We start from the raw sequence: 21413 nt of genomic DNA, 5'->3' as shown, positions 1-21413 counted from the left end.
CCTTTTGTCCCTAATTGATAGCTGCCAAAGTAACCTCTTCTTAAGGTAATGCTGCCACTTTCCTTGCAGCAGCAGAACGTGGCGCACCACGAGAAACGCAGAGACTGCCCACGGACACGATGAAGTCTTCGGAGCCGCTCTCCGAGCTACAGGACAGCCCGCAGCGGTACCCAGCCCGGGCGCTACAGCCGTCGTGACAGGAAAGGCTTCACGGCAGTGCGCTCCGCGGGAGCTGACCCTGACTCGTATTCATAGGAGGTACAGGGCAGGGCAGGGCAGGGCAGGTGAGGCTGTGGAGCTCGCTCCTGAACGTTCCCGCGCCGCAGAGCAGCACCCAGCGCGCCTGAGAGCCGCGGGGCAGGAGCGCGGGAGGGAGAGTGACGCTCTACGCATGCGCCCCAGAGCCCGCCAGCACCTCCGACGCCTGCGCCGTGCTCAGCGCGCGGGGCGGTAGAGCGGCGGCCGGGGTGAGGGGGCGCATGCGCTGTGGCGGCCTCCGAGGCGGGGAGGAGGGGTGGGCGCTTCCCCCCATTTAGCTGTAAGGGAGCGGGTGCGGCGCTTTGGGCTGCCAGCGCGGGAGAAGGCGGGCGGGCAGCTGCAGGGGACTGTCGGAGGAGGGTGGGGGGAGCCACTGCAGCTGCGGCCACCTCTCCCTGCTCCTCCTCCTCCTCCGTAAAGCGCCCTCCACCCCGCCCTCTCCCCGCCCGGGACCGAGTCTGGTGGCCACAAAATGGCGGATGGGGAGCTGAACGTGGACAGCCTCATCACCCGGCTGCTGGAAGGTGAGTGAGGCGCCGGCGGCCCCGTCTGTCTGCAGCCCCACGCCGCGCCGTGGAGAGTGAGAGCGCGCCGCTGCCTTCCCCCGGGCTCCCCGCGGGAGACGGGGCTGCCGGCGGGGTGGGAGGACGCGGGTGGGGCGGGCGCGACCCGCGCTGCGTCTGGGGGAGCAGCGGCACCGTGTCCTCCGCGCCGTCGAGTCCGGGGTGGCAGGCGGGAGGACGGGGGCGCGGCTCGGCGTTGCCCCGGCCTGGCCCTGCGGAGCCCCTCGGAGGGAGGAGGGGCGCATTCGAGCGTCCTGTCGGCGCTGGTGTGTGCGGGGGTCCCTCCTCCTCATCTAGATGTAGTGGTTGCCTTCCTATTTTAACGATGAAGCGCCTGGGTTTCCTTCTTCCCTTTCCACCCTGCTGCAGCTGCCTGGCTGAGGGGCGAGGTGAAGAAACCTCGCTAGCTGAGCTATGGAAGGCATTATGCCTTCCTACGGTTGGGTTAGTCGCAGTCCTCCGTGTTTAAAATTGTTGTCTAGAGCTGCGTTATGTGTGGAGTTGTATGTACGTGAGCGTCAGTGGAAGCAGAGGGATTTAGTGCCCTGACATTCCTCTCTCTGCCTACGGGGCAGTCTCCAAAAGTGGCTTTAATGGATGGCAGATAAAAGCTATGAAGGATTTTGTGTGTATTAGTGAGCCTTTCCTTTAAGGAGAAAACTTACTCCTTGCTGTCACAGAAGCTGAGGAGCTACTGATAGCATTTTCTTTTTAAGCAATGTCTTGAATGCATAGTCGTTTTAGGCCCCTTTTCCCATTAATCTTTAGTTCACGTTCAGCAAATACCTGGCATGTTGGAGATGAGAGTGCATGCGTGGGTATGCACTGTTCACTTACTCAGTTGCTGTACTCCTTGAATAGTTGGATTACTTTGCCAGAAGGCTTAGAGAAAGGAATTTATGGAATATGTACTGTTCTGGATGTGAAACAAGTTTTGTAAGTCTGAAAGTTTTGTTCAGCTGAGTTACAACAAAGCAGAGTTTTTAGGGCTTTGAGGATTTTTTTTTTTAGTAGTTGCTATCTGTTCTTTTTAGAAACTTAATTATGAACAATAAAGTCAATGTTTTAGAGCACATAAAAGCTTTGGGCACTTGTGCTCGTGTTTATGATTTAAGGTATGGAGTTTAGTATGGTATGAAGACACCGGCAGGTATCATCAGCTGTAGTTTATCTTTGATCACTAATACAGATAAACCTCCCCTTTTCTGGATGTTGAAACCCAGATTAGTAGGTAGGTTTTTAAGACCAACTAAATAATAACCTAGTAAACGTTGACTTCATAGTGCGGGTTTTTTGAGGGATATCATGTATGTGTGTAGTGATGGGTTTTTGAGACACACTTTAAAAACCATTTGAAAGATGCTTTTTGCTCATTGTTGTAGTTACTTAAATATGTATTGCTTCAAGAAGAGTGGTTCTGCACTGTTTTGATATGCAGCTTGTTGGATTGTTGTGCTACGTATTATCGTACATATTACTCTGCTTATTTTTTTATTTTTTTTTAGCTAAGACTTTTAAAATGTGGTTCCATACCTTTTACATACCCCATAAACGCTTGTGTTGCAACTTTCTAGCTTTGGGGGTTATGTTTGAGTGCCTTGTGTCTGAGCAATCTGATCTGTGCATTGAATTCCATAGTACTTTTAAGCTTTAGGGATATCTACGTGCAACTTCTGAGCCAAGCTTTGCTTATAATTTTTCATTTCTTGTTTCCAAGTCTGTTTCTTCCTCTGAGCAGAGGTTAGGAAGTTTCTTAAGGGAAATTGAGTATTTTTCTCTGCTTGTCAGCTACTAAAAGTAGGAGTGCACAACATCTTGTATCTGAAAGGGAATAGATTCTTACAGGTTTTATTTGTGGGGGGAAAAAAACCCACAAACCAACAAAAACCAACTATTAAAAGAATGCTTTGTGTGTGAATTATTTTTGCTTCCATTTAACATCTTTCATTTATTCTGCTAGCTTACAGTATTTTAAGCTGTGGTTCAAATAGCAGTGTTTCACAATGAAGGGGTTTTTTTTTGTACAATAGGCAGCTCACATTCTGGAGCTCATGCTGTTGCTTAGCTGACCTGTTCTGGTAAAGTGAGTATAAATGCCTCCCCATGCTGCTTGCGCAGAAAAATTGCTATTGACTCTCATCTCTGAAGCAGTTAGTTTAGAGCTTGTTTTTTGGGTCCTTTTTCCAAACTTCAACTTTGACTTAAAGGATATGGGAACATGGCTTTTGAGCTGTGAAAATGCACATTGAAATAATAAAGACACCTTTATGAAACGTTATGCAGTACAAATTTAGGCCTTTTGGTTACTTTAAGTGAAATGGATGGCTTTAAGTTTGAATAGCAGTTTGCAGTTGTGTCTCAGCGGCTGCTGCACCTACATTTGAAAGGGTAGCAAATACGTATCAAAAGCCACAGCAGCAGGAAACTTCCCTGCTGTTGCTGGGCTGCTGGCTAGTGACACCTGTTTCTAGGCTGTGATATTAGCTGTCATGAGTTCTTGCTCATATTTAATTAGGTTACTCTAACTGTTTTTACCTTTGTTGCTTAAAGACTACGTTTGGGGAGAGGGTGTGTTGGGTTATATGACACATTAACTCACCTTTTGATTGAAATTACCTCAGATCATCTTGCCCTCCATATGTCATGGCTTTGTTTTTTTGTTTGGGGTTTTTTCTTTTTTTTCTTCTGCAATAGCATTATGAGGTGGCCCATATCCAGGCTGCTTAGGGGAATTCATTGGGAAGTTTTTCCCAGCCCTCAACACATGTACGTGTAGTCTTACCCTGAACTTATTTTAGTGATCTTCTGAGTGCTGGAAGCCAGTGATTAACTCTTGAGTTAAACTGGGAAGACTCAACTGAACTATAGCGTAATGCATGGGGATAGTCTTCCAGGACATTAACTTTTAATGTCCATGTTCTTTTGCGTATACCAATTTCTTATCCTCTTTATTCATTGGCTAGGTGGTGAATTTAGGAATAAGAGCAATGTTTTGAATTGATTTTGTCTTGTAATATAAATAGCGCTTGGTAACTAGCTAGTGATGCTTTGTAAGTTCTCTTTGGAGGGAAAGTAAAGCTAAAAGTGTATACTGTGTGTATAATGTCTAAACTTAGCAATGCTTTCGTTTATTTCTTCTGCGTCCAGACTTTCAATTCTTTTTTCCTTACTAGAAGAGTGAGGGAGATGCTAGTGCTCTTAGATGTAGCCTGACTGATCTTGGAGATAATTTGAGCTTTATTCTAAGATTTCTGTAGATAAATCACTCCTGAGTGAATCTGCAGAGAATTGCAGGTCATGTAGACACAAAATTCCATAGCTTTGCTAAAACATTTTGGACTGATATGTGACCATGACAGCGAACAAGCCAAATTAGTTGTCAGACTGTTTCCTTCTTGTACTGGCATGCAGAACTGGACTCCTTGGTCAGTTAGTTGTGCTGTGTTACACAAATGATAGCCTCATTTTTCCTTCAGTGTGCAGACTTTTTTTTGTGTTTGTTTTTTTCTTGGGGGGGGGGTGGGGGAGAGATTTGGGTTGTTGGTTTGTGGTTTTTTTTTTTTTGTTTCCTGCCTTCCCAGCTATGCCATCTGGTGGATGGATTTTTTTTTTTTCCCCAGTCCATTCTAGCTGTGGACAGCATAGGAATATACACATACGTGAAACTCATGAGTGCAGCAGATATGACATATGGTCACCTATTCCAACCCCACCTCCCAGCAATGAGCAGGGACACCTTCAACTAGATCAGGTTGCTCAGAGACCCATCTAACCTGAGCTTGACTATTTGTAGGGATGGGGCATCCATCACCTCTCTGGGCAACCTGTTCCAGTGTTTCACCACCCTCATAGTGAAGAGTTTCTTCCTTACATCTAGTCTAAATCTCCCCTCTTCTAGGTTAATACCATTACCCCTTGTCCTAGTGTGTCAGGCCCTACAAAACAGTCTGTCCCAGTCTTTCTTATAAGCCCCCTTTAAGTATTTATAGGTCTCAATAATGTCTCCTGGGAGCCTTCTCTTCAGGATGAGCAGAGAAGTTTTTCTTCTTTCAACACAGTTTTTGGTCTCTGCAGCTGAAATTGCTGCTTCTATTGTGTTGTGTTTTGCCCCATGTAGGTTCATCATGATCCCTCGGTGGGAAGTACCCTTAAATTTGCAGAAATGGTGAGCTAAATGGATGCATGAGATTTACATTCAAGCCAGGCTCTAAGCCAATTTAAACTTTGGTGATGTGTGGAAAAGCTCCCTCTATATCAAAGCAAGGATGCTGGGATAGGTGTGACCTTAACTTGTAAAGAGTGCTGTGGATGATGCTAAAGTAAGACTGCCATATTTTTGTCTGGGTGTTGGGCTTCGTGTTTCTGTCTCTTAAAATTTCTGGATGTAAGGCAGCTCAGCTGGACTAGATTTTCTGCACCTTCAAATAAGTAGGTGTCTGTCCTGTTAAGCACTGAAGAGTTTACAATGTGAGAGGATGTTCTTGGAGAAACCCAGACATACAGCAGCCTTAAATACAAGCTGTATTTCTGTGAAGGGTATATAGCTGTACAAAAAAAAAACCCTTACCTTGCTTAGGCAAGAAACCTTGCTTGCCTAAATCTAGCTAACATATTTAAAGTTAACTATTTAAATTCATATGATAGACCTTAATATGGATCTGCTCTAAAACAATATTTTTTTTGGTGATGCTGGGAGGTCTACCAGTGCTGACAGTACTGATCCACCAAGCAAGCTGTGAAATGCTTATCCAAGATGAGAGTTGTCAGACTTTCGGTAGACATGGAGAATGATTGTTGCTTCAGTGTTCAGCTTGGTGTGATTTTTTTTTTTTTTTTTTTTAAATTGTTTTGGAGCTGGTTGTGTGGTGTTCTTATGTCATTTGATGTCTTCTAAGAAAGCTGTGACCTTAACTTTCTTCTGATTTCAGAGGTCTTTCAGGTTGTGGTAAAGATAGAAATTTGAATATTATTTAATGTTTCAAATGGATTTTGGATTTTAAATGCTTATGAAACAATTGAGGTTTTTCTCACTAATTTTAAATGCTGTAGAGCTACTGGCCTGATATATTACGGCTAATAATGGATTTCTTGTTTGGTTAGTATCTTAATTAAAATACCCAGCCAGCCTGTTGGTATGGTATGGTATGATATAGTAGTAGTGCTTGCAGTTCCACAGGCTTCATAACTGATACTGAAGAGAGGCAGTTGTAGAGAAGGAAAATAAACCTTAATGATCTGTTGCGAAACAACATAAGGAAACCATGGAGGTGAACCCTGAATAAACAAGGGTTATTACCTGGTTTGGTGTGAAATCACTGTGTAATTTTCTATTAGAAAGATAAACAGGGAGAACTTATTTAGGAGTTTATTGTAAATAATGTATTTCTGAAATAGTCCTTAGAGAAAGAAAATAGGCATTTTTCATCTGTTTCTAGGAGGGCAGGTATTGTATTAAACAGGGAGAAGGGGTAGAAGAATGACGTTTGTTTTGGGGCTTGTACAGCAGTGCAGATATCAGCCAGTTCATCTTTAGGTTTGTAAGTGCTTGATGAATAGTTGGCTTGAAAAATGGCTGTGAAGGCCAAGAGCTCAGTGTTGGGTGGTGTGTGCTGGTGTTTCTTTATTCTGTCTGACTTTAGACGCTTGAAGACTACATGATTCAGTAACCGTTTCATTTAGGTATTACACATCACGGTTGTTGCTTGAGTCATTCAGTGTTTTGCTCAGGGTACAGCTAAATTGTAGAGTAAAGGGAGGAAAAAAACCCTGACCATTTTATTTAATGTAGAAAGGGCGATTTTTAATACTTGATAGTTGCAATTAAATGTTCATTAGAGGCCACCAAATGTAAGTATGTCAGTTCTTGGAAAAGAAAGAAAAACCCCACCACCATGTATGGTTTAGAACTGCAAAGTCAAGCCTGCTATGTTTGGCTAGTACTGCTCAGTAAGGTCAGATGCTGTACTCGGTGAAGGAAGCAGGGCCTGGTGTATAGCAGATCTACACTTAACTACAACCTGAGGTGCATCTAATGTGTCTGGTCATGATTTAAACACGGAAAGGAGCACATTTACTGCCTTCTCTTACTGTTTTTTGATTTGTCTTAGTACATCTTAGTTTCACAGCACCATCTTCTGTGGTTTGGTTTTGTGGTTGTTTTTTTTGTTTGTTTTAACACCAAGCTTGATAAAAAGCTTTTGTCTGTGTATCCTGAATAACCATATTGGTTAAATACCTGAGACATTAAAGAGGTGCAAAAGTCATGTTAAACACTAGGTTTTTTTTTTTATTACAACTGAAGTAACTTACTTCCTTGGCACTTCTCAGGAGTTGAGTAACTTTGTAATTTGCCTCTGTCTTCCTTGAATTTTAGGGATTTCATTAGCACTGCTTTAGAGGAAAAGGAAGTCAAACTTTGAGAAGTAAGTTGAACTTTTTTGTTCCATGAGACTTTTATGCTAGCTTAGCCTTCCAAGTGGACTAGAACAGGAATTGCTACTGCTTCATGTAATACTTCATAGTGAGAGGGTTCTACCTTATACATGGCTAATTGTGTGAGTTTTAGGCTCAAGTGTAATTAAACAAATAGCAAATGCAGACCAGTAAAAAGCATTAGGGTTATACCTTTTGCTTACAGAAATGAGTAACTTATGTGATCTTGTCCTTCAGCCTTGAATTCAGCAATTCTTGGAACTGTGCATGATACAGAATGACTGAGACTCATCAGTTGGTTTAATGGAACACTGGTGTAAGGAAGCAGGTCCACAGAAAGCAAATACAGTGGGTGAAGGTGGTGTAGGGATATGCAGGTGTTTTGATGGGCTTGTTTGGGTATCCCCCTGAAGCAACTTCACATATTAGTTTCTGGTGAGGCTCTGTCTCCATGAGTGTTAATTCTGCTGGATAGTATATATTTTAAGAATGTAGATTCAGGTTTGGGTAGAAGAGCATCATTTCATTGTTTGATACTATTCCTGGTTAGAAATTAAAGGCTTGGGTGCTCTCTTACTCTGCAGTGAATTTGTGTTTATGTACTGCTGAAATGAATTCACAAGCAATTGCTGTGTTTTTCGGCAAAATACCTCATATCAAGGACATCCAACGAAGGCAAGTTTATTATGACTTTAATATTACTATGATACGTAAGCACAGTTCCTCAGCAAAAACCTCTCTAGAAGGCTGATTCTTCTATTTTTAGTGGAGATTTTGAGTAAAGTACCATAGGAAAGGTGCAGGGCTTTGCTGAATATGCAGCTCCTCTACATGGTGCACACAGCAATAGTCTTTTGTGGAATTTAGCAAAGCTGTGGCAGGGCTTCATTTATATTATTGTAGTCTGCTAGAATAACACATGAATGAGAGTCATTTTAAGATCAGTTCTGTTACACCAATTCTGAAACTTTGAAAAATTGCATTGCTGGCTTAACTCAGTGTTTTGCTGCAAGATAGGGAGAGCTGCTTCTGGATGACAACTGAACATATTAAATTACAAAGTGTTTTGAGTATACAGAATACTTCTACTCAAAGTTTTGCTTTCCAAAATGAAAGGCGCTTTTAAAATCCGATGTAGGATTCCTGACTTAAAGCCATGAAAATGTTACTTGGATTTTAAAAATGCTGAGAGCAGCTAGCTTCAGAATGCTGTTTCCAAAAACAGTGAATCATAGAATCATAGAATAGTTAGGGTTGGAAAGGACCTGAAGATCATCAAGTTCCAACCCCTCTGCCATGGGCAGGGGCACCTCCTGCTAAACCATATCACCTAAGGCCTCTTCCAGCCTGGTCTTGAACACCGCCAGGGATGGAGCATTCACAACCTCCTTGGGCAACCCATTCCAGTGCCTCACCACTCTAACAGTAAAGAATTTCCTCCTTATATCCAAGCTAAACTTCCCCTGTTTAAGTTTTAACCTGTTACCCTTTGTCCTATCACTACAGTCCCTAATGAAGAGTCCCTCCGCAGCATCCCTATAGTGAAAGGACTGTTTGTTTCCAAGTCATAGATAATGCCCCCTTTGGCTTCAAAATCCATTCTGTTCCTACTACTGAAAAACGGTTCAGGATCCATCAAGTACTCCAAAGTACTTTGAAGTACAAGAAATAAGTAGTTAAATTTCATAATTATTAATCGCCAATCATTAAACATTCCACAGAATGTCAGGGTGAGTGTAAGCTTTGTGGGATTTGCGTATATGCAATTTGTAAAATTGCATGCTTGCAGTCTTGTGTTGTAGTTTGGGGTTTGTTTTTTTTTAGATATACTCTGGCAAAATACATGTCTAAAGCCATCATTTCAGAAGTGAGCTTGGCTGGAACTGCAGTGAAAAGAAGCAGAACCAGCTGCATATTCCTTCACTAGTCCTAGCACAAGTTCACAGTGGATGTATTCTCCAGTTTGGGGCACTATCAGGATTACATTTTTGTTTTGCTGTGTCCTTGTACTAAAAAGAGAAGATCAGCTCGCAGATGGAGTTTACTGTGTGGCCACATAAATGCATATGCCTGCAAAATAGCAGTGTAGGAAAAGGAGGCTGGTTCTTTGCAATAATACCTGCCTCATTTTTTTGAGACTTAAAAAGTCTGTCGGGGTTTTGATGTTATGCTAAAACCCTGAGTCTTTTGTCCAGTAATCAGCACAAGCGTGGTATTGGAGAACACAGGATAAATGCTTAGGGCAGCTGTGTGTACCACAGCTGACTCAGTAATTGAAACTTCTATCAGTGATGCTACAAAATAAGGAGCTTGATTACTTGGAGTGAGAGGCACAGCAGAAACAAATGTGACAGAATAGGTTAAATGTATTTTCTCCAGTTCATGAGAGGATATGGCAAAAAGTGATGCTTGCAGAACTTCCAACAGACAGTTATTGACCCACTTCACTTCATGTTACTTATTTTCTTTCTCTCTGGTACTGTTTTACATAATCTGCTACTCTCTGGCATGAATTTGGAAGGATTAAAAAAATGCAGTAATTTTTGCTGATTTTTTTTTTTCTTTGCTGCCGCTGTGCAACTCATGCTTTGGATTACTAATTGCTGTTAATAGACTTGCTAATGTTGTTTATCAAAGGTTGTGTAAATGCAGACACCATTTTAATATCGATTAGAGCAGCGTTTAGATTACTGTTACTGTTGTGCTAAAGTAATAGCCTGATAGTACAATGCATAAACTTACTTTTAATTCTCTTTATTCCCTGCTATGTCACTCTGTTTTAAGCTCCTTGCAGCAAAGGCTTCTTGTGGCATAGCACTATGCATGTAGGATTGTGTATTACAACAGGAATCGCTGTCCCTACTGAAGACCTTTATGTAAATCAAAGCTTGTTTAGAGCATCTTAAATTAAAGAGAATTAATTTACATTTATTGTTGAGATGCTGTTTCTGCTTCGGGTAAATGAGAACAATTGAAAGTGATGTTTTTTCCCAGTGCTGTTAAAGGCTTGCAGCAAGTTACAGATGTTACAATGCATGCAGCTGTGACTTGCATGTTTTAAGAACGATTAGCTATAGGAATTTCATACGTGAGTCTGAGAAACATCATGTATGCTCTTGATCCCATTCTCATAACTTCCTCTTAAATCTGTTCTTGGCATTTGAAAAACTAAATGTGATGAGAGATGCTCTTGTGTGCAATCCATACAGTGCTCAGCCGAGTTAAGGCAACTGAGCAAAATTCTTGTGGTGTAAGTGTAAGCTGGTGAAAGATGTGCTTAGTCTTGCTTGTGTACTTGTGCCACAGCTGTTCCGTGTGACTACTGGGAAACCTTTCAGTGCCTTTTAAATCCAGTAAAGTTCTGAGGATTCCAGGGTCATGGTAGCTTCTCATTTTTCCATCATATAGTGCCCTTTTTAATGGTCAGGGATTGCGGGGAAAAAAACTTTTTTCTCATATCATTGATGATTACTCCTTATGAAAGCCCAGGCTTTGTACTATTTCACATGTAACTGAGGTCATGTGTTTCCTGTGTGGAGCTGCTGACTGTTCAGATGGAGGGTGCCTTTGCAGAGTTGCAGTGGCCCACATTTGTATCCTACTTCTCAAGGGCTGTAAGTAACTGCAGTCATTAGATGTCTGTTATCTTCTCTTCAGAGTGTGACATGCTTGCCATAATTGTAGAAACTTCTCTTATCTGGAGAAACCAGAGTGTGGTAACAAGTTACTGTCCTGTTCCTTGGTTTGTCTAAGGGCTTGCAGCAGTTAAAGCTATACTGCAGAAAGAAGAGAACAAACATCAAGATGATGGTTATACTGACTATGGCAGTTAATTTTGAAGTCAGGAGCTGCATGTTCACTGTGCCTTCTAACGCAAAAACCCAGCCTCAGTCCTATAAAGCAAGTTTTCCAAGTTTAAACCTCCATGTGAGTTTTAGAGGGAGCTAAAGGCTGGTGTTCTAAGAAATGCTGATTAAATCAAAGTTATTTTAAGTGCTGTCAGTCCTCTCTTTGAATGAACTGTTGTCTCAATTTTAGGCTCTGTGCTTGGTCTAGTGCTACTTACAGTAGCATTAATATTGTGTATGGAGGGCTCTTATGGGTTTGAGCTCTGAAACTACAGTGGATGAGTGGATGTAAAAGGTGTGCAGTTACGTCACTTCTTTGTTTTCATCTATGGGAAATGGCTTCATTCTGGTGCTGTGAAACATGATGGTAATTAATTACAGAGAAGGACTTCATTGCATATCAAAACAGGCTAAAAGAAACCAGTTTGTAGAGGAAAAATGGGACTGAAAAGATAGCTGTGCTGCATGCTGCTTCAGTTTGACCTTGATGTTTTAATTGACAATTGTTTCAGAATTATAGCCACTGGTATTTAGACTGTGCTCTTTCAGGTGGGAGTTCTAGTGTGCATAGAAACAGTTTATTGTGCCTATCAAAATGAGTTTCTGGTCTCTGAAAGGGATCATTATAAGCTCCAGGAATGCAAGTGTTTTGAAAGGTGGTGATTGGAGCATTTTGGTACCTCACAAATTGGATAGTCCTGTGCAAAACTGCAGGCCTGAGAAACTTTTTTTTTAAACTAATAATTGCCATGGGGCTGAAGATGTATCTATAATCTTGGTAGATGTTTGAGATGTGATGAAAGCCTGTAGGCATCTATTGTTTTCTATTCACCTTGATGGTGTGTGTCTGCCTTTGTGTTCTAACAAGTAAGCCAACATTTTAATGCACGAAAAACACCAACAAAAGTGTAACTAAGAAGCTGTTCAGCTGTTTGCTTTCTCAAGTGCAGTTGAAGTCTTAATTAGCAAAAGGAATGTGACTTACCATATGGTAAATATCACCTGGTACTGATTCAGAGTTTCACTTATAGAAGTCCTGTGCCACAGCTTTATTCTTGTGGGATTCTAATGAGCAAAGTATTTCCAGTATATGCTCGCAGCAGGCAGACTATCCCTCCTGCAATTTTGGCACTCCAACTGGCTGTCCCAGGATCTAGTTTCACATCTCTTCCGTGATTGTGAAAACCGTTCTTCATTTCAACCTCTTCACATGTTCCTGTGGCTGCTTCCCAACCTCAGTTTAAAATGTATGTCTGGTGTTTATTAAAAATAAATTAAAATGCATAGCACAGTGTTGGAATGATCAGATGTGCAGTTACACTGGGAGAAGTATGCAGTGATAACCAGAGCAGAGCTTTTTGAGTTTAACACTTAGAACTGTAGTACAGGATGCCTAGGACAAAATGTTTCCCCTCATATCCTTTTTTTTTCCATTACATAATGCGGTTAATGATACTGATCTCCTCTCTAAAGTGTGTTTTCTGGAAGCTAAGTGAAAATAAAAAGGGGGTTATATTAATTAAAAAAAAACAGTTGCAAGCTTACTTTTTGGAGAGGAGAAACCAGGAACTTACTTATTTGTGAAGAACTAGTTTTTGGTATTCTGTTCACAGATCTATCGTATTAGACTTCCTGCTGTTGCAGATAAAATTTTTTAGTAGTAATACGTTACTATGTTTGCATTTGTGAAAGCATTTGGATTTGAACTTCTAAAGTTCTGTACCAGCTTCTCTTGTAGGTACTGCTGTGATTTAATGCCTCTGTCTAAAGCAGATGGCAGAACAGGATGTTCACCTGTTGTAGACACTGATGCATTCTGGCTTATTCATTTGAGCTCTGAAGTTTGTTTTATGCTGAGATGTGAGACTGAGCTGCATCAGCCAAAGTGCAGATGAATTTGTTCTCTTTTGCTGCCTCATTAAAGACACGTTAAAGCCTCTGACAGAGGAATCATATAGGTATTTGTTGAAAGAAGCAGCTGCAAATAAACTTGCCAGAAGATGTTTGTTGGAGTGCAATGACATGTGAATGCTTTTGAAAACTTAGTGCTAAATATAGGTCTGAGTACCTGACTTATTGGTTTAGCAATTCAGTTTAATTCTAATTAGAATGTCTTTGGACATAAAGGTTCCAGTAACTCAAGAGCCATTACATATGAATGAAGGTTTTGTCGGACTTTCATAGTTTTTAGTGGGATATTTCTAATATGGCAATTGCAGCTGCCCAAAGTGTATACATGCCAGTGGGTTTTCTTTGTATTTAGCTAGCCCTGTTGAACTCAGCAGTCCTGAAGAAGTTCATTTTGGGCTAATGTAAAAGTGCTTTCAGGATTTTGAGTCTTAGGATTTTTTTTCCTATTACGGATATTCTGCCATAATGGGGTTGTTAATTTAAACACATTTTGAAGTTGCTTTTATCCAAATATGGACAAAAGCGAGGCTTAAATGGCTCTCTTCTGAGAACCTGATTTAACAGGAATGCATGCTGACCTTACAGCGCAGGTTACAGTAGCACAGAGATTAATTTTAGAATTCACATAATTCCAACACAATTGGTAGATATGCTTGAGTGGGCTGATGGCTTTTTGAAAAGTACAGATTTTAAATACAGCTCATTTGCACTTACCTATTGCTGTGTGATAGTTATCTTCAATTGTTAAACTTCTCATTTCAGTACGAGGATGTCGCCCTGGGAAGATTGTTCAGATGACCGAAGCAGAAGTTCGGGGTTTGTGCATAAAGTCACGGGAAATATTTCTTAGCCAGCCTATTCTCCTGGAACTAGAGGCACCTCTGAAAATATGTGGTATGTAAAACTTTGTATTCGAGTGGTTTATGTAGGTGTTTCAATCTAGTTGTATGCTAGGTAGGTTGGAAGGATACTGAGAAAGGCAAGTGACCTTGACCTGGGTGATACAGATTAGAGTGAGGGCTTCACAATCTTAAATGTAATTTTGAATTTAGATTGGATTAAGTCGAGAAAAGGCAGCTAACAATTGGTAGGTTACTGATGCTATTTAGGAGCAAGTTCCATCAGCTGTAAGAGCTGCTTGTGCCCTTACCTGCTGCAGATTTTGCAACCTCTCCCTTGTGCACTTCCCTAGGGTCTGCTTGCACAGAGCTGCTACTCTTTCAATCACTATTTCAAAAAGCAATTAGCTGCTTAAAAAAAAAAATCCCAGACGTTTAGTGTTGCAGTTGCTCTTTTCAAAGTATAAGCAAAATGAATATCTTCACATGTTGTGAAATTAAATGCTTAAAAAATAGTGTTGAAGAAAGCATTAGTTGCTTTTCCATTGAAAAAAACAAAACTGGATGCAGCCTATTAGTTTTAGTTACTATGTAGTAAATTCGTTTAACTTTACAGCAGGTTTTAACAAATACCATTTTTACTGTGAGATATTGATAAAACATGTGTGTTCTTTACCTCTAAGCATTTCCAAGATGCTAGACTTCTTCAAAAGTACACTGCTGTTAATAGGTACACAAGCTTAAAAGTGTTACAAAAATATTGTAAATACTGGCTGGTAATCATCCTTATTAACAGCAGACAGTCTTAGAAAGCATAACATTTCTTGAATTAGGCTTTTTAAAGTGTCACAGTATTAAAGCAGTCTTTGCATTTATTATTACTAATGTGCTGAAAGATGGATTAGCTTCTTCCCAGGCTTCCTCCTGGCAGACCTAATGTAGCAATGTTTCTTACATTAAGAGAGGATATTACCAATTAAAAAAAAAAACAAACACCCCCCACACACACTAATGGCAGTCATTTTTAAATAACTAATTGCTTGGTAGGGTGGGGAGGAAAAACCAGACCAGCTTGCCTAATTTCACAAAGTTAAAGGTAAAATATAGCTTTACCCCACATCGTGTTTTGTTCTACACTGAAAAGACTACAGTAGTCTCATCGTATTCCTAGATAAAGAGAAAAATAATCAGATATTTAGGTTGCACATAAGTCAAAGTATAACGAGCCTCCTCCAAAGTTTATCATTTGTTTAAATTGAGACAGTTGAAAGGACTGTTAGGTGCACAATAATAGTGTAGCAAATGCACATTAAATAAGGCATTTGTTACATTTAAGTTGGATTCTGAACACAGTGATAGCACCAGGAAGTGTCAGGTGCATCAAAATTTAATGTTAGAGCAATTGTCAATGGTGTGTTTAGAGAAAAGAAAGACTATTGCTTTCACCAGAAGCAAAATATGCAGCTGCACTGCTTTGAAGTACTGTTTTAGTGTGTTCAGGCAACGCCTGAGGAATCGTTGTAGGTTTGTCTTGTCTTGTAATTGAGTCAGTTCAGAATAATCTTTTACATGTTGCATGGCTGTGTTTCACTGTAAGATGAAAGTAAATGTCCATTTTAAAATAGATGTGGTTTTTACTTAAAGGCTTTGGATCTGGTGGATTCCAATGCAGCTTGTGCCCATATGAAGCTGTATTTTAAAATGACAAGTGCCTTGAATGGAACAGTAAATACTGCTCTATTTACAGAATTCTTTCTGTAAAATGTTCCTTTACCCTTTAAGTGTTTTGGTCCCTCTGCCTTGTATGAAGCTGAAAAGTTCTAGACAAGAAAAGCAATTATAGTATTCTGTGTGTAATATGTTACTTAGTCAATTCTGGTGGTGGTAAAGTCTAGGGAGTGTATTGATAGTGTAGTTCTGGAGTGTTAGACTCAGTGTAGCAATGAGGAGTCATTGGTGTTTTCTTTTGGCTGTGACCTGGAGATTTCTAAATGCAAATTAGAACAGGAATCATTCTTGTTGCAACTTACGTGAACATTATTTTAGCTGGTGAAACTTCAGGTTGTGTCTGGAATTGGGTAGCAGATAAGGCTAACCATTATTAGAAGAAAATTGGGAAGTGATTCCTCAGTGAGAAATAGCTAATGGAAGAATGCTGCCTAAAGAGAAAGTATTGCATTTCTCATGGAAGAGTAAAGAGGAATAGAGCTGTGTACTCTTCTTACCATTGTATGCTTTAAGACTTGAACTGAAGAGCGTAAGGGTTTGGGAACCTTTTTCCTTTATGGAAAAGGTTTTAGGGAGGGGTGTATGTTGGGATTTTTTGCTTTTTTAAGGCCACAGTAGTTCACATTGCACTGGAGAACAGCTGAGCTTAACAAAGTCAGGATTTTGCCACTGAACAAGCAGCAGAAGTGCTTAGTGTAATGGACCAGGAGGTACTAAATTAAAATAGCATACAGCCTGTACTGAAGGCTTCTTGCATAGCTTTTTTGCATTCAGTCACTTTGCTAGTGAACTCTGCAGTCAGCTGGAATACATCACGTGTTCTGCAAGTTACTGTAGAGCAGCAGCTTTGGTATCTTCTTGGACCTTACAGTCAGCTCACAGTTAACTTTGGCTAATCTGATATGCTGTGGTGTTGTAGTTGCCACACAGAGCTCTTTCATTGTAAGCCTGTTAAATTTGGAAGCTGGCAGTATGCTGAGGAACGTGACAGTTATTTTTCCCGACATGGAATACCTGCAGGGATGAATGGCTTGTAAGGGAATCAGTCTTGGAGTCTCTGTATTGTTTTTATATGAAGGATTGCATCAAAGGAGGAATTAGCCCAAATGCTGCAGGATGGGAATCTCAGCTACAGCAGTGTTATGAGAGGACAAGTAGTCCTTTGAGGAAGGGGTGCTCTGCCAGCACTGTGTTCAGTTTCTCACCAGCCTACCTGGATTCTTTACTGATCTGTTTTTGCAGTAAATAATGTGACTTATTTTTTTCCTTAATGCACTGGCTTCCTGGCTGTGTATCTGCTTGATGAGAGGTTGTCTTTCTGACCTTTTTTCAATTTGATCAAATTAGAGGTTGGTTAGAAAGCTTATGCTTAATTTTGAAGACTTCTGTAGTTTTCGGTTTTCAGGTTGGCTTCATAACTGAGATAGAAATTCTGCAAATTTTGTGGGATATTTACATTTAGTGAGTAGTTTATAATGTTAGCGTGGCTCTCATTTTTCTGATACCTGTTGCCTATATATGAAACAATCTGTTTTTAAAAGAAATATTAATACTCTTTTTAACATCAGTTAATAAAAACTGATTAGCTGACTTAAGTTCCTGATTTGTGTACTCTTTATGTTGTTGCACTAACCCTTGGTAAACATTGTTGGTTTTGTTTTTTTTTGTTCAGGTGATATTCATGGTCAGTATACAGACTTGCTTCGATTATTTGAATATGGAGGATTCCCACCAGAAGCTAATTATCTTTTCCTTGGAGATTATGTAGACAGAGGCAAACAGTCTCTGGAAACAATTTGCTTATTACTGGCATATAAAATTAAGTACCCGGAAAACTTCTTTCTCTTAAGAGGAAATCATGAGTGTGCTAGCATCAATCGGATCTATGGATTCTATGATGAATGTAAGCAAAACCTATTTCTTTTGAAACACTGTATGAAACTAATATTGTGTTTTGGAGACACTTCTAGTGGTGGCTCTTGTATTGGAAGGATTTTAATGTTCTATGAATATGCTTTGAAACTTTCTAAAAGTACATTTCAAACAAAGGTTAAAGTCTCTAGAGATTTTCTCTTCTGTTGTCCTTGAAATGCTGTTGCAGGAGATTGAAACCTAAGTACAGTAACCAAAATAAAGCCTTGTGAAGACAGCTAACATTTTTGTTCAGGTCATGATACACATTGCAGGATGGCTTTGAGGAAACAGCCTTCTCTTGCTAATGTCACACTGTTTTTGTAGGCAAGCGGAGATTTAACATTAAGCTGTGGAAGACCTTCACAGACTGTTTTAACTGCCTGCCTATTGCAGCCATTGTGGATGAGAAGATCTTCTGTTGTCATGGAGGTAAGCTGATAACTGCTTTTAAAGGCTGTGTCTAACCTTATATTTGAGTTAATGCTATACCAAATGGAGTGAGGATGTGTGTACCTGATATTTAGCTGGAGATGTTTAACCTTATATTGTTCTGTAAAGGTCACTGTTATGCCTTGTGATTTTCTGTGCACCTGGCAGCAGACAGATGTCATTCTTACCTGATACACATGCCCCTCTGCCTCAGGGCAAGTACATCTGTAGGTATTCCCATCAGTAGATCCCTGTCTGAAGGATACTGAAATACAGAATTCTTGCCTAATTTGCCAAGTCACTTGTTGCTGTTAGCATCCAACAGTGCCATTTTAGCTAACGCTGGCATCCCCGGCAGTCAAGTGAAATAACCTTCACAAGTAACTCCAGCTTCTATGGCCTTGGCTTCTTCAGCTGGTTTCACGAGGTATTGGTGGAAGGGGCCTCTAAGGTCACGTTGTCTTTGACCAGCAGGCTTGACTGACATTTGTTAACATTATAGCAGTTCAGCCAAGACTTTCTGAAACCTTTGCTGTTGAAAAATGTATGTTCTATGGGCACCTGTCCCAGTGCTGCCCTGTTCTTATAGTGAAAAGTGTTTGGGATCTGCTCAAAGCTTTTAACTTTTCTGAATATTGGAACTTACCTGTGTGCCCTTGTTTGTAGAAGGGGATTCCCCGTGTTTTTGCAGGTAGTGATGCTTACAGGTTTTCAGGACCTTTCAGGTTAAACAATTGACAAGAATTTCAGATTGTAGTATGAGCCATCCTTCTTGCAGGTGGCTTTGCAACTACTGCATTAACAAGCAATTTGATGCCTTGCACTGAGGGATCAGAGATGGTCTGGTAGGTGTCACACCTGCGTTGTCGGTGAGATAATTAATGCGCAGTGGAAGTGAGAGCTCTGTGGAAATCTCTAGTTTGAACATTTCCACTTGGAATTGGAAATAGCATGCTCCCAAAATTCCTGAGGCTCCTCTAGAGTTTGTGAAGGTTGTATTGATGGCTGCCATCCTGCCAAAATCCTGTAAAAATGATCCTGACTTTTCTTGCATCTTGTACTGAAAGCTTCTGCCTTCAGTGCTTGCTAGAATAAGCTGTCAGTCTTATGCATAATATGCTCTGAGGTATTGTCACGTCCCTGTAAACACAGAACTAATGCAGTGGTAGACAGTTGAGTCTGCCAGTATCCAGGTAGGAATGACATGTTAAAGTACTTGTATTCTCACAGGTCATCTTTTCATCTCTGTCTTAATCACTGGTGTCTTTTTTTGTTGTTGTTGTTGTCTTTTTGGTAGGTTGGTTTGTTTGTTTGCTTGGATTTTGGGGGGGGGTTGGTGGGTTTTTTGTTTTGTTTTGGTGGGTTTTTTCTTTTTTTTTTTTAAGAACTGGTACCTAACTTACGACCTACCTCTCATGATTTTAAGAATATGAGATAGACCGTCACTTCTGCACTGAGATAGCAAATCATCAGTGGCTAAAACCATGTAATAATTTTGCTTTCAAAAAAGTTAGTGAAGGAATTTTCTTTTACTGTTATTATAATTTTTGAAATCTTTTTTATTTGGGGAACAGTAGAGAATGAATGATAAAACACTGTGATGTCTCAGACAAACCATTAAGCTTAGGTGGATGGTAGAAGGTTACCAGGGACGTTTAGCAGGTAGAATGCTATGTTGTATTACATTCTATAATAAAATTGATTGTTTTGTATGTATATGTTCTTGAGACCTGAGTTGCGAGCAAGAACTCTAGAAAGCTAATTTTCAAGAAAAAAAAAGTAAAGCTTTATTATAAATGTATTGGGGTATTAACCTCTTGCGTAAACAAGTAGGAAAACTTCTGTTTTGTGCGTAGTATGCTTTAAGGATCCACTTATGAAAAGCAATATTTTGTTGCTTTATTGATTACTAATTATCCCTTCAACTTGCGTAGGCTTAATCTGTAACTAAAATTACTATCATTCACAACTGCTCTGCATCTGTGAAATAAAGTGATAAGATTACTAAACGTGCTGTGTGCTCCTAATAAATGGAAGTGGACATGCAGCTCACAAGTCAGTTTTGCCCTTTTTCCGCTCTTTTCCAATCCTATCCAAACTGCATTCCAGATCCCATGAAGTCATGGACTGTCAACGCCTTTTCATGATGTTACTACTATAATAAACACTGAGGCAGCAACACAAACCATGCAAGTCTGCTGGAGGTTGAAGCTAGCATATAGATATAAGGTAGGTGCCTTTTTTACTATATTGCGCATTTTTGCATAGTTTATTTTTAAAATATTGTCCTATGGGATATATAATAAAACTTTGCAAAACCGCATAACATAGTAAAACAAAAGGCACCTAACTTTACCCCAGTAGGCTTAAATATAGCTTAAAATACTGAATCAGCTGTTTTTGCCTAGACCTTTCTGGGCATCTGCTCTTTTGAGTTCTCTACCTCACAGTATAAGTTAAACCTTTCTCTCCTGTCTCCAAATGGTCATACTGCTGAAAGGATTTTTCACTGTACCCTTCCCATCACCTCCCATCTCTGTATGTTGCTCACACAAGTCATAGTTTGGCCTTTTCTGAAGTCTGTCCTCTCAACTTATGACTTTGCTTCTTATCTTGCTTCATTAAAGCTTATTCCATAACCATTCCCTACTTCTCCCTTTTGCTCTGCTTTATATTCCATACAATATTGTCCTCTTACCTATGGTACCACTCTATAGTTCTAATCTTTAGAGACCTTGTTATTACATTCAAGTTTTATAAACTATGTCCATGCTGCAGTGTCATGTTTATGGGATACACTGCTCATATCACATTGGATTTAAGCTCTGAGATGGGAGTCATGTTCAGTAGAATACTGGATTTTTATTTTATTTCAAGCTCTGGAATTCTGTTCTTGTGACATTAATGGCAGTGAAATGTCTGTTGAAGGTTAAGTCTACTTGACAATTTTATACAGTATCCAAGGAGACCTTCTGCATTACACTATAAAAATAAGTAGCCATCCCTTTTACTAATTCCACCTGATCAGGGAGCAGTTCAAATCTGGAGCCTGGATTTGCTGAGTCTGTCAGGCGTAATGACAGATAATTTTCTGATTTCCCTTAGGGAAGGTGTGCTCTTACACTTCAAGAAGATAGTATACTGAAAGATACTTTTTATGTGCTTAGCTGTCATCATGTGACAAGACAACTTAATTCAATTGTGCAATTTCCAGTTTTCTATCAGTACACAGTAGGTTGCAGCAATGACTGTAGTAGCAGCAGCTTGACAGTGAGCTTTAGCAGCCTGTATTTGCATTCTTATTTTGTTTGTTTAATGCTGATCATCTACAACTTGTGTCTATAAGTCTGAATTTGAGACATGAGCTATTTCTTTTTATGCAAGGAATGTTAGGAAGATGTCTGGGAGAAGACAACCTCCTGGGTGGTTACAAGAAGACCTACAAACATGCTGGCAGTTTTGTGGGGTTTTGCTATTTTGCACTGACGCAA

The 21413-nt window shown here is 40.2% G+C and overlaps 1 protein-coding gene across 1 annotated transcript in view; it reads left to right on the top strand.

The window, feature by feature from the left end:
• The first annotated feature begins 506 nt into the window (after positions 1-506).
• Positions 507-21413, top strand: part of PPP1CB (protein phosphatase 1 catalytic subunit beta) — a 30030-nt gene continuing 9123 nt past the window's right edge. Inside the window, exons 1-4 of the mRNA XM_057397020.1 lie at positions 507-782; positions 13775-13906; positions 17252-17482; positions 17818-17922. Coding sequence (XP_057253003.1) covers positions 731-782; positions 13775-13906; positions 17252-17482; positions 17818-17922 — 520 coding nt within the window. The 5' untranslated portion in view covers positions 507-730. The remainder of the gene's footprint in view (positions 783-13774; positions 13907-17251; positions 17483-17817; positions 17923-21413) is intronic.

This window comes from Pezoporus wallicus, unplaced genomic scaffold (genome assembly GCF_028554395.1).
Source record: "Pezoporus wallicus isolate ANWC-B61680 ecotype Strahan unplaced genomic scaffold, APGP_CSIRO_Pwel_v1 contig_14703, whole genome shotgun sequence".
NCBI classification, from domain to species: Eukaryota; Metazoa; Chordata; class Aves; order Psittaciformes; family Psittacidae; genus Pezoporus; species Pezoporus wallicus.
The sequence above is the reverse complement of the archived record's forward strand: the minus strand, read 5'-3'. Positions and strand labels throughout refer to the sequence as shown.